Source organism: Salvelinus fontinalis, chromosome 12 (assembly GCF_029448725.1).
Source record: "Salvelinus fontinalis isolate EN_2023a chromosome 12, ASM2944872v1, whole genome shotgun sequence".
NCBI classification, from domain to species: domain Eukaryota; kingdom Metazoa; phylum Chordata; class Actinopteri; order Salmoniformes; family Salmonidae; genus Salvelinus; species Salvelinus fontinalis.
In genome coordinates, this window is record NC_074676.1 from 25005603 (window position 1) to 25019161 (window position 13559).

General features: G+C 43.7%; 1 protein-coding gene across 4 annotated transcripts in view; it reads left to right on the top strand.

The window, feature by feature from the left end:
- Positions 1 to 60: 60 nt before the first annotated feature.
- LOC129867048 (S phase cyclin A-associated protein in the endoplasmic reticulum-like) overlaps positions 61 to 13559 on the top strand; it is a 100833-nt gene continuing 87334 nt past the window's right edge. For all 4 annotated transcript variants that reach the window (XM_055940159.1, XM_055940160.1, XM_055940161.1 and 1 more), the window contains exons 1-4: positions 61 to 366; positions 4151 to 4268; positions 5339 to 5415; positions 5619 to 5816. In XM_055940159.1, coding sequence (XP_055796134.1) covers positions 202 to 366; positions 4151 to 4268; positions 5339 to 5415; positions 5619 to 5816 — 558 coding nt within the window. In that variant the 5' untranslated portion in view covers positions 61 to 201. The remainder of the gene's footprint in view (positions 367 to 4150; positions 4269 to 5338; positions 5416 to 5618; positions 5817 to 13559) is intronic.

Here is a 13559-nt window from a genome sequence, read left to right on the forward strand (position 1 = left end):
TATTTCTTCTGTTTCCGCTTAACAAATTAATGATTGGATAGTCTGAAACTGTCATACATGTATCATACACTTCCGGCAAAATGCTATGTAGATTACAACTGTCAGTGGTGTCTTATGTCGTTTCCGTTAACACATAAAACACAACAATTTAGCGAATTTTCTAAGAAGTTTAGCTTTTACCCTGAGAATTGAGTTACGTAAATGTCAAAAGACAGTCGCAACGATGGACGACGGCGTGGCCAGCACCGATTCGGTATTAGAATTGGACAAGGCGGGGACGGGAGGGAGAGGTCTGGCAGCAACAGCTCAGGGTCCTCGCATGGAGGAGGAAAAAGCAGGAATACTCCCATAACCGTTGCCTTGAAGGTACTGTAACTAGCTCTATTTTCAAGTTCTACTATAATGTAACTATGACCTGCAAATTAAGACCGCGTTCAGATAGCTAGCTAGCTAATGCGTTTATATTTGATGGCTAACTAACTTGGCTAGTTACTGGCTAGCCTCCTTTCAAAAATACACTGAGTATACTAAACATTAGGAACACCTTCCTATTAATATTGCGCTCCCGGTCACGAGCGGGGTCGAACCCCAGGCTGTAGTAGCGCCTTCGAAGGCATTTATATTTTGTCTTGACCATTCACCCTCTGAATGGCACACACATACAATCCATGTGTCAATTGTCTCAAGGCTTAAAAATCTTTCTTTAACCTGTCTCCTCCCCTTCATCGACACTGATTGAAGTGGATTTAACAAGTGACATCAATAAGGGATCATCGTTTTCACCTGGTCAGTCTATGTCATGGAAAGAGCAGGTGTGCTTAAATTTTTTTACACTTATTGTATAGGATGCCCTCACACAGGATGTATTGACAGGAAAATCTATACTATAGAATTTGTAAAAATTGGTTACAGTGACCTGCCAAAATACAGGAATGAATTGCTGATGACACCAACGGTTGTTTTTTAGGCAAAGTGGTGTTTTCAAAAAGAGAACCTGCTGTCACATGAAATCTGCTGCAGACCTCATATGCTAGTAACAATGTTCATTGTGAAACTACTCATTTGGCACCAAGTTGCAAGAAGACCATGTGGTTTTGTGTTTATCTTCCAGCCTTGTATGATTCATCAACTGCCAAGTCCAATAGGATGCTGCTGAGCCTCAGCCTCTCTGGCGAATGCAAGCTTACATTAGCACACTCCTTGAGCCTGCAGTTTCACACATCACTGGCAGCGGAGGACAGGGTCTGAGAGGCAGGCCTACTGTGTGTGCGCACATTTAAGGTTTTAATTTTGAAGTTTTAAAGTCACATGCCAAGTACAGTGAAATGCCTTTCTTGCAAACTCAACCCAATAATGCAATAATCAATAACAATGCATTACTAGAAAAAAATACAAGAGAAATAAGAAATATGAACTACACAATTAGGTAAGCATACTATATACAGGAAATATTTTAGTCAGTTCCAATACCACATGACTGCGCGGTGCTGTGGCAGAGGGAGTGAAAGGGGGCTGCGATGCAGCGCTGTGAGATGACAGAAGAGGAGAGACGCTGTAAACAGATGCAGAGGAGAGGAGAGCCGGCAGGCAGAAAGGCAGCAGTGGTCTGCAGCACGGGGGTGGCTGGCTACTAGCTCAGCACTGATTACAGACAGATCAGACGGGGGTGAATGGACCGTAAGCCCGCTAAGCACCCGGCTCGCTCAATCACAATTGGAGTAGTTGACACAGCTGGGCAAGTTGCTATAGCAGTTCGAGCTACACACAGTCAATTTTGGTCCTGCTGTCGGAAGACTATGTCACCTTGCACAAGTGGCAATGCCGATGAGGGGAAACAGGTTGGCTGAAGTTGGCTGCAAAAGTATGTCAGGGGCGGATAAGGACGAGGAACCTGCTTACAGACTTGACTTCTACTCTGTATGTATCTTCTAATCTCTGTCTCTCTTCTCACTCTCCCACTTGCTGCATGTGTCTGTTTGTAGACCTGCTTTTAGGATGAAAACCCTACACCTGCTCCTCAGGACTGGCCCTTTCCTGTGCATATCTAGAGGCTCAGTTTATAAACCAGTTAGCATAACACATGCTCCAAAAAACAACCTGCACCGTCTTAGTTAAATAAAGGTTAAATAAATAAAATAAATACAAATAAAATTCCATAGTGAAGGCCAGGTGGCAGCAGCTGATTAAGTGGATCAGGAGAGCCTTTCTGTAATCATTGCCAGCCTCAGGCTGTACAGCTAGGCAGCCATCAGTCAAGTCTATAGGCTTCCCTGCAAGTCAAGAGTGATCCCTCATCAGATGGCTGCCAAGCCAGGAACCACAGTGTAAATATTTACTGCTATGATGGTAACCTAGCTTGCTATTTGTTAATTTTCAGTGGGGTTTGGCTACTCTGTTTGATGTGCAGCCTCAGTGATGTTGGCGTTTGATCCTATTGTCCTTAAGCTCTTCTATAGTAATAGAATGGAGCTTATATGTAAAGGATATTTTTTTGCTCACTAAAAGTAGGTCAGTTGTGAATATTCCAGAAGGACATGAAATGGTAGCAGACCAGGACACTGCTTGCTGTTTATGCATGTGTAAAACCTAATGAGTCATATGAGCATGTAGTCTGTTCTGTTAGCATGCTAGGATACTATAGTGTTAGAGTTTCACACAGAAGAGATACCATGGGCTTGATTAAAAGATAGAAGTACCTCTGTATTGTCAGACACTTCATTTGGTAGATAAATGGTAATGGTAGTGTTGTTCTAATTAGTTTCTTTGAAAGGTGTCATTATTTTGTTGTAGTCTTTGTGGATGGCAGTGACATTTGAGACTCGAGATTAAACAATTTCTCATGACATGACTCTGTTGCTATTACGGACAGAATGCAGAGAACCTTGAGTCTGGTTCAGGTCCCGATTTTGATAAGCAAGTCCAAATTTAGGTAGCAGTTTTTATAGTCTAATTGGGTTACCAGTAGATTTAACTTTGTTATCCACCTGGAGATTATTTTGCATTTAAACTCGAAATAGTGTCGCTGTAAATCAATTATATTCTGTATGTGGAAAATATGCTAAATCTTCAAATGCATGGAATGAAGTGCACAACAATACAGTATGATAATGTCACAATCATAATCATTTATTTTGTGCTTATAGAAAACGTAAACCTAGATGCCAGGCTTTCTCAATAGATGGAAATGGCAGAGTCTTTAATTGGCATTGCAAAGTGGGACTCAATGCTTATAGACCGTAAATCAGATTTTCTCTTGACATTCATGCATGGGATCCTATCTAGACCATGCTGTGATGTGCCTGCTTGACTGTCTGTGCATACGTGTTTGTGTGTTCGTGCACATGTGTGTTGGTGTGTGAGGAAGAGGTAAAGAGCGGAGCGAGCAAGAGATTTTGGCATCCGCTCAACTTGCATGACTAACTCAATGTCACATGAGGTGCCCAGGGAGAGGCCAGAGCCCAGGGTTCAGAGACATCTCTATTATAGCACAGTACTCTGCATTTATTTATGACAAAGCATTTGATGCCTCCATGTTAATTAAACCCATACCTATGTGTCTATGTCCTGTTACCAAGCACCATAACATAACACACAGGTGTGAAGAGCCATGTTGTCTTGTGCTGTTCAAAACATCACATGCTTTATATGACCTGTGTGGGGGCAGTAGGAGGCACTCTTTCCTCTGGTCTAATAAAATATCCCAATGTGTTAACCCCGGTGTCCTGGCTAAATTCCCAATCTGGCCCTCAAACCATCATGGTCACCTAATAATCCCCAGTTTACAATTGGCTCATTCATCCCCCTCCTCTCCCCTGTAACTATTCCCCAGGTCGTTGCTGCAAATGAGAACGTGTTCTCAGTCAACTTACCTGGTAAAATAACGGTAAAAAAAAAAAAAGGTCTCCTTGGCCATAAAACACTTGTGCATATTCTCTAGTGTAGCCTAGCCTACAGTATATGTAGGGCAACTATGCTGCATAGTAATGTACTATTAATCTGCTGTTCTGTACAAAGCAACAGTTTTCATCCACAGCGTGTTGTCAATGTTATGAACTCACCCATGGAATCCTACAGCTGGGTTATATGCCTTCATGTCTTTTTTGATTTTGATATTTGGTACCATTTGATGTGGTCCCCATTTTGTCTGCAGGCGTCCTTTCAGCGGTCAAACAGCCATGACAAGGTGAGGAAGATTGTGGCAGAAGAGGGCCGTGCTGCGAGAAATCTCATTGCCTGGAGTGTTCCTCTGGAGAACAAAGAGGAGGAAGGTCAGTCAAAATGTGCACACACACACACGCTCAAATGGGCCTGATAATACTGTATGTATCAGTCTGATGTAAACGGAATGACTGTTTATGTTTACAGATGCGTGTTTCTTTGAAGTAGATTCCATTGTGTTTTTCACCAGATACATTTGTGTTGTCTTGGTGGGTATATAATTGATTAGATGGGCAAACCAATGTTCACCTCCAGTGGCAGGTGCTGATATTGACTTACAGTGCATGAAACAAGCCCTTTGTCTATTTGGAACAAAGGAATCAATTAACTTAGGCACAACAAAGGGCATTGTGGTGGGGAAAGGTCACGTGAGTCCAGACTCTGCTCTTGGCTGTAATACAATATCTCCCTTAACAAAATGACAGCTTTTGATTCACCTCTGTTATTCTATGCATTGGCCTTCATATATTTCCCTTCCCTGAGACGACTGAATTCAAAACAGGTGTCAAGGTGACGTGTCATTTCACTGGTCCCTCGTCAGATATAAAAGATCAATATAACTCTGACTTAATGAGCTTCACACCCTCTTGTAGTGGAGGAATGTTTAATGGACAGAAACAGTCAGTTTGCTAGCTTTTAAACATGATCGATCATGATTAGGAACACACAATTAACCCAGTTAGTCCTTTGATTGAACACTGGCGGAATATTTCATAACTGTCTGGATGGGTTCTGCAATGGGTAACTGGACAACAAACCAGAAAGATGTTATTGGTATCACAGATTGAACCTGCTCATGCACACAGCCGTGTGGTCATTGTATCAGGGTTGTTTCCCTACAGTATTTGGGAATGCTACCTACTCTGACAATGTTGTGCAGAGAACAGCGTGAGAGAGGAGGGAGAGAGTGCATTCTCTTCTCTCTTGCAAGGCTTTGGGTCAGTCTGTATTGTGCGTGTGCGGTTCTGTACTTTTATGTTTTGTTACTCCCACAGGCCATATTCCATCTTTGGCAAAACAAAGGGTGACCAGATCAATGTAAAAGCTATGTGGCTTTTTTAGAACTAATAGTTTGTTTTTCTGGAAATTAAATGTTTTTTGTTTTTTTAATGTTTCACAGGGAAGTCCAAGACTCACACAAACGGCAATTTGAGGAATCAAAGAATTAACTCTGGACTGCATAGGAATAAGAAACAGGTGTGCATGTTGTCATCTTTTAATATTAGCTTACATACTTATTCTAATTTTGCCTTTATGAAATAATAAAACCTAAAGATGGATGAAATATTTTGCTCACTGCTAGTTAAGCACATGTACCACTAGAGAGCATTGTAGACCTAGCAACATCATATTCTTTGCCTCAACATTATGCTTTGTCTCCTCTTCTGCTGTCTCTACAGAATACAGGCCTGGACAACAAGAGCACAGCCGGGGCCTTGCTTGACAAGGGAGCAGAGAAGAGTCCCACCAAAGTCAAGCAGCCGCGCAAGGTGGACCTGCGAGCACGATACTGGGCCTTCCTCTTCGACAACCTGCGGCGGGCAGTGGATGAGATCTATGTCACCTGTGAATCTGATCAGAGTGTGGTGGAGTGTAAGGTAGGGCTCTGGACCTTAAGTTGTGACCCAAAACCTAAACACCCCTACCTCAACAGGGTCCTCAACAACAAAAATATGAAGAACTGGAGGCACTGCAGAGCACCACACTTCATCAACACTAGAGGGAGATATTGAGTTGATAACGGGGTTCTCCTTCTGCTCGCTCACATTCCACTTGTTCTCTGGTTAGTGTCAGAGGGGCCTTTGAAGGCTTGCTAGTGAGAGAATTATCACAGGGCACTCTCCTGGGTTTGGCTGGAGGGAGTGGATATTAATGACATGGTGTAAACAATGTTGGTGTGTGCTGTGTGGTGTAAGGGCTGTGCTAGTGGGCATGGAATGGGGGCCGGCCGGCCAACTGTAAGGGGAACGACGCCTGAGTCTCTGTTTAGGCCAGCTATGAATGTAAAGTTCTATGTACTACGCTACTCATGGCATACAATAAGTATATTAGGATTTTGATAATACACAGTAATGCTTTTGTTTACTAGGCAGAGCCTGTGGTATAATCCTACTTCAGGGCTGGCCTGCCATGTTGATCTCGGTATACACTGCTCTGCTGTATCGATTAGTTTGCCATGCAGCATTATGCTGAGCATGGTTGTGGTGACCGCGTGTGGTCAGTGCTGGAACACACTGCCCCTGCCTGTGGTCTCCATGCTGACAGTGGGGCTGTGTGAGATGTAGTCTGGCTGTTGTGTGTTCCCACCCCAGTGAAGTCTAATGAGCTGGGCTCATATACCCCCTGTCCCTGTCAGTCCCACCCAGCCAGCCTTAGCCTGGCCCTAATGGACTGACTGACTCTGATAAATGATAGAATTAGCTGGAGGAGAAGCAGAGTGCTCTGATTCCACCCGGCCACAATCCCCTGGAGCAGTGTAAATCTGCACTTTGTGCTCTCACTCAAACACAAACAGCCCCTCTGCGCTCTGCCACCCACAGACACGCATCTCTGGCCTGGCATCACTTTGTAGTCAGGCCTATAGACTAGTTTTGATTCTAAACTGGGGGGAGGGGTTTTCTAATCTAACATATGGATATGTTTTAAAATGGTCATACAAAGGATTATTTAGCTATTTGAATTTTAGGACCCCTCAAAACAAATATATAAAACAAGTACTTGAAACATTAAATTAAAGAAAGTTTGTTTTAAAGTGAGATATAAGGAAGATCAGGAAACAATTTCTATAAATGTATTTAACCCCTTATTTTAGGCATTAAACTACTTCCATATAGAGTGCATTCGGGAAGTATTCAGACCCCTTGACTTTTCCCACAAATTAAATATCACAATTACATAAGTATTCAGACCATTTGCTCAGTACTTTGTTGAGGCACCTTTGGCAGCGATTAGAGCCTTGACTCATTGGTTTGATGCTACAAGCTTGGCACGCCTGTATTTGGGGAGGTTCTCCCATTCTTCTCTGCAGATCCTCTCAAGCGTGGCTGGACAGCTATTTTCAGGTCTCTCCAGAGATGTTTGATCGAGTTCAAGTCCGGACTCTGCCGGGGCCACTCAAGGACATTCAGAGACTTGTCCCGAAGCCACTTCTGTGTTGTCTTGGCTGTGTGCTTAGGGTCGTTGTCCTGTTGGAAATTGAACCTTCGCCCCAGTCTGAGGTCGTTCCTGGAGCAGGTTTTCATCAAGGATCTCTCTGTACTTTGCTCCATTCATCTTTCCCTTGATCCTGACTAGTCTCCCAGTCCCTGCTGCTGAAACACATCCCCACAGCATGATGCTGCCACCACCATGTTTCACCTTAGGGATGGTGCCAGGTTTTCTCTAGACGTGACACTTGGCATTCAGGCCGACGAGTTCAATCTTGTTTTCATCAGACCTGAGAATCTTGTTTCTCATGGTCTGAGAGTCCTATAGGTGCCCTTTCGCAAACTCTGAGTGGGCTGTCTGTCGTCCTGCCCCTGAGCAAGGCAGTTAACCCACTGTTCACCGGGTGCCGAAGACGTGGATGTTGATTAAGGCAGCCGTCCGCACCTCTCTGATCCAGTGGGGTTAGGTTAAATGCAGAAGACACATTTCAGTTGTACAACTGACTTGGTATCCCCTTTCATGTTCTTTTTACTGAGCAGTTGATTCCATCTAGCCACTCTACCATAAAGGCCTGATTGGTGGAGGGCTGCAGAGATGGTTGTCCTTCTGGAAGGTTCTCCCATCTCCACTGCGGAACTCTTGAGCTCTGTCAGAGGGACCATTGGGTTCTTAGTCACCTCACTGACCAAGGCCCTTCTCCCCCGGTTGCTTAGTTTGGCCGGGTGGCTAGCTCAAACTTCTTCCATTTAAGAATAATGGAAGTCATTGTGTTCTTGTGGAACTTCAATGCTGCAGAAATGTGTTGGTAGACTCCCCAGATCTGTGTCTCGGCGCTCTACGGACAATTACTGCGACCTCATTGCTTGGATTTTGCTCTGACATGCACTGTCAACTGGGACCTTATATAGACAGGTGTGTGCCTTTCCAAAACCAATCAATTGAATTTACCACAGGTGGACTCCAATCAAGTTGTAGAAACATCTCAAGGATGATCAATGGACAATAGGATGCACCTGAGCTTAACTTTGAGTCTCATAGGAAAGGTTCTGAATACTTAGGTAAATAATACTTTCCGAATGTACCGTATACTTCCATTCATTTTTAAACTTGCACTGGGGTACCTTCAGACAAGTCTAGTGAGGCTTGTGGGCGTCCAACATGTAAGTGTTCGTGAGAGACTCGCCTTTCCATAAAGGGGTGATATTAGTTTGTAGCCCAAACTGTTCTAATGCTACAGACAGAAGTCGGCAGATCGGCTGTACTGACTACATATGAGTCTTGTGTGGGTCTTAGAGCAAAACAACCCACATGTTCGTGAGAGTCTCATCTTCCATAGAGAGGTAATAGTATGTAGGCCAAACCGTTTTTGTGAGATGACAGATTTTCGGGATGTCTCAAAGTCTGACAAACACAGCTGTAGCTCTGCCACCTATCAATGCAGATGCGGAAGGGTGACATTGTTGGATGTGCTGGATTGAGACTCAGCCTAGATATCTTTAGTTTAAAGAGACATTTTTACATTTCTGCAGGGAGTATTAAGAACTGTGAGGAGATTTCAATGGTGTGTTTGTGTTTTTTGAATGAGACCAACAGAGACCATTCAGCCCTTCCTTCATCAACACTGGTTCATCTTTTGTGGTTCCCCCCGGCCAGTAGAGCCTGCCGCAATCTGATTCATGCTTGTATATTTTTAACATTCACATCTCTTGAACCCACATCCCCTTCAGGTCTAAATAGTTCTTATCAACCATTTGTTCCGTCCGGTCCCTGATTTATGACACATCATACTACACTACCGTGCAGGGGAGGAGGCTCTGAGTTCTATTGAATGGAGAGCTACTGTAGAAGGCATCTTCTGCATCATAAAGTATGACATTGGATAAACTTCAAGGCAAAAACAGGCATAATTGGCACACTATATTGTTAGAAACTAAAAGTGAAATTAAATTGGCTTTCACTCATCTAAACGTTTTAATTTAATTGTTACCAGAATGACCACCTTTTTACTGCTCACCAGGCTTCATTTGACCTCTAGTGGGTTTAGATCTTTATGCAGTCCTCAGGAAATCTTATGTATTTCTATTTAGGTGAGTAGTATTTGTAGGTAAGTGTTTTTAGTTTGTCGTGAATGTAGTTTTTTGCCTCCTTTCAGCTGTGGTCCCTTCATTATCAAATGAAGTCGGCTGCAGCGGAGGGCCTGGCTGAGGCTGTTAACTAACTAATAAGCAGGCCTGCTGCTGGACACATCTTTCACTGGCCTGACTTGTCTATTAACTAAAAGCACTGTGAAGCTTTACTCTCAATTACCACTCCCTCCACACTCCCCATCAATCACCAATGTCTGTTTCACTAGAGCTCTGCCTGGGATGATTTCTGAGCAAGCAACAGACAGGCTCTAGCAGGGTTCGATACTGCAACCAAACAGTCACATTTTAATTGTTTACTAGGTCACACAGTTTTTGGTTCACAATTATTTTTTTTTAAACAGTAATGTGCAATTGACCAAAAATCTGAAGAGGCAACAACAGCACTGGAATGCCCCCTGTCTGTGTGTGTCAGGGCTCGACATAGCCTATAGGGGAGGTTTTGGAAACCTTCCGGGCCAGTCCATCATAACCGTCAGTGGCCCACTTGCGCCTGTGAAGAAAAATAGGGTAATAATGCTATACACTGAACATAAATCTAAATACAACATGTAAAGTGTTGGTTTCATGAGCTAAAATCAAAGACCCAGAAATGTTCCATATGCACAAAAAGCTTATTTCTCTAATTTTATGCACAAATTAGTTTACATCCCTGTTAGTGAGCATTTCTCCTTTGCCAAGATGATCCATCCACCTGACAGGTGTGGCATCTCAAGAAGGTGATTAAACAGCATGATCATTACACAGGTGCACCTTCTGCTGAGGACAATAAAAGTCCACTCTAAAATGTGCAGTTTTGTCACACAACACAATGCCACAGATGTTTCAAGTTGAGGGAACATGCAATTGGAATGCTGACTGCAGGAATGTCCACCAGAGCAGTTGACAGTGTTAATTTCTCTACTGTCGTTTTTGAGATTTTTGAGAAGTACGTCCAACCGGCTTCAGAACCACAGACTACGTGTGACCTCGCCAGCCCAGGACTTCCACATCTGGTTTCGTTACCGGAGGGATCATCTGAGACCAGCCACCTGAAACTATTGGTTTGCGCAACCAAATAATTTCTGCACAAACTGTTAAACAATCTCAGGGAAGCTCATCTGGGTGCTCGTTGTCCTCACAAGGGTCTTGACCTGACTGCAGTTTGGCGCCATAACTGACTTCAGTGGGAAAATCTTCACCTTCGATGGCCAATGGCATGCTGGAGAAGTGTGCTCTTCACGGATGACTCCCAGTTTCAACTGTTCCGGGCAGACGGTGTGTATGGCGTTGTGTGGATGAGCGTTTTGCTGGTGTTAATTCTGTGAACAGAGTGCCCCATGGTGGCGGTGGGGTTATGGTATGGCAAGGCATAAACTACAGACAACAAACACAATTGCGTTTTTATAGATGGCAGTTTGAAGGCACTGAGATACCGTGGCGAGATCCCGAGGCCCATTGTCGTGCCGTTCATCCGCTGACATCACCTCATGTTTCAGCATGATAATGCACGGCTCCATGTCGCAAGGATCTGGAAACAATTCCTGTAAGCTGAAGCTCTCCCAGTTCTTCCATGGCCTGCATACTCACCTGACATGTCACCCATTTAAGCATGTTTGGGATGCTCTGGATCGACATGTACAACAGAGCGTTCTAGTTCCCGCCAATATCCAGCAACTTCGCACAGCCATTGAGGAGTAGGACAACATTCCACAGGCCACAATCAACAGCCTGATTTAACGCTATGTGAAGCAAATGGTGGTCACTCACACCAGATACTGATTTTTTTTTTAAAAATTGTATCCAAAGGCCCTACCTTTTTAAGGGGTCTGTGACCAACAGATGCATATCTGTATTCCCACGCATAAAACATCAATAGATCAGGGCCTAATGCATTTATTTCAATTGACTGATTTCCTTATATGAACTGTAACTCACTAAAATCTTTGAAATTGTTGCATGTTACGTTTTGTTTTTGTTCAGTGTACATTGCCATACCATTTAAATACAATGGTGCAACCCAAAAAGTTTAAAAAATAATAATAATTCCGAGACAGAAATTGAGGTGCTAGTGTCAGGCCAAAATATTTTATTTGGCTTGCTCAGTTGTGGCTTAACCAGTAAAAACATAACTACAAACAGATGACTATTAGGACAATTTAAGTTGCTTTAGCAATGGCAAATATACTTCACGTGAGTAGACAACATGCACCAATAAGCCATACATCCTCAACAGCTCCCACGTATAGGCCAACATTGCTGTTCTTCCAAATGGCCACCTTAACACCACATTCAGCAGCAGCTTTTGCACATCACATAAGTCTGTTTCTGTTACGTAGTTGAACTAGTTTTGGGATGGTGCTTTTATGACAATGTGGGGTGCTGTCTATTTGTATCTGGGAACCCATTGTCAAAAGTCCCCTCTTGACTTACACCTGTTGTGCGATGGTGTATGGAAATTGTATGTAATTGTTCATTTTGCTAATGATTATCCAAATATTATGACTATCCATTTGTTATTTATAACTTATTTTGTACATATTGTTTCTGCAACCGTATCTTACGGCAAAAAAAAGCTTCTGGATATCCGGACAGTGATCACTCACCTTAGACAAACACCCCACAGGGCCGACATCCCCGTTATTTGCAAAAGGAAGCGATGCAGGTACAGAGGACAAAGAGCCGGATGCCTGGTCAAGTCCCGGAGAAGGCGAGTGGGAAAGCTGCCGTTACAGTCAATACTACTCGCCAACGTGCAATCATTGTAAAATAAATTATGAGGTACGATCACGAATATCCTACCAACGGGACATCAAAAACTGTAATATCCTATGTTTCACGGAATCGTGGCTGAATGATGACATGGATATTCAGCTAGCGAGATATACGCTTCACCGGCAAGATAGAACAGACGGGGGGGGGGGTCTGTGCATATTTGAAAACAACAGCTGGTGCACAAAATCTAAGGAAGTCTCTAGATTTTGCTCGCCTAAAGTAGAGTATATTGTGCTAAATTGCAGGCCACACTACTTGCCTAGAGAGTTTTCAGCTGTACTTTTCGTGGCTGTTTATATACCACCACGGACAGATGCTGGCACTAAGACCGCACTCAGTCAGCTCTATAAGGAAATAAGCAAACAGGAAACCACTCACCCAGAGGTGGCGCTCCTAGTGGCCGAAGACTTTAATGCAGGGAAACTTAAATCAGTTCTATCAAATTTATATTAACATGTTAAATGTGCAACCAGAGGGGAAAAAATTCTAGATCACCTGTACTCCGCACACAGAGACGCGTACAAAGCTCTCCCTCGCCCTCCATTTGGTAAATCCGACCACAACTCTATCCTCCTGATTCCTGATAAGCAAAAATTAAAGCAGGAAACACCAGTGACTCGGTCTATAAAAAAAGGAGTCAGATGAAGCAGATGCTAAATTACAGGATTGTTTTGCTATCACAGACTGGAACATGTTCCGGGATTCTTCCGATGGCATTGAGGAGTACACCACATCAGTCACTGGCTTTATCAATAAGTGCATCGAGGATGTCGTTCCCACAGTGACTGTACATACATACCCCCACCAGAAGCCATGGATTACAGGCAACATTCGCACTGAGCTAAAGGTTAGATCTGCCGCATTCAAGGTGCGGGACCCTAACCCGGAAGCTTACAAGAAATCCTGCTATGCCCTGCGACGAACCATCAAACAGGCAAAGTGTCAATACAGGCCTAACATTTAATCATACTACACCGGCTCCGACGCTCGTCTTATGTGGCAGGGCTTGCAAACTATTACAAACTACAAAGGGAAGCACAGCCGCGAGCTGCCCAGTGACACGAGCCTACCAGACGAGCAAAGTCACTTCTATGCTCGCTTCGAGGCAAGCAACACTGAGGCATGCATGAGAGCATCAGCTGTTCCAGACGACTGTGTGATCACACTCTCCATAGCCGACATGAGTAAGACCTTTAAACAGGTCAACATTCACAAGGCTGCGGAGCCAGACGGATTACCAGGACGTGTGCTGACCAATTGGCAGGTGTCTTCACTGACATTTTCAACATGTCCCTG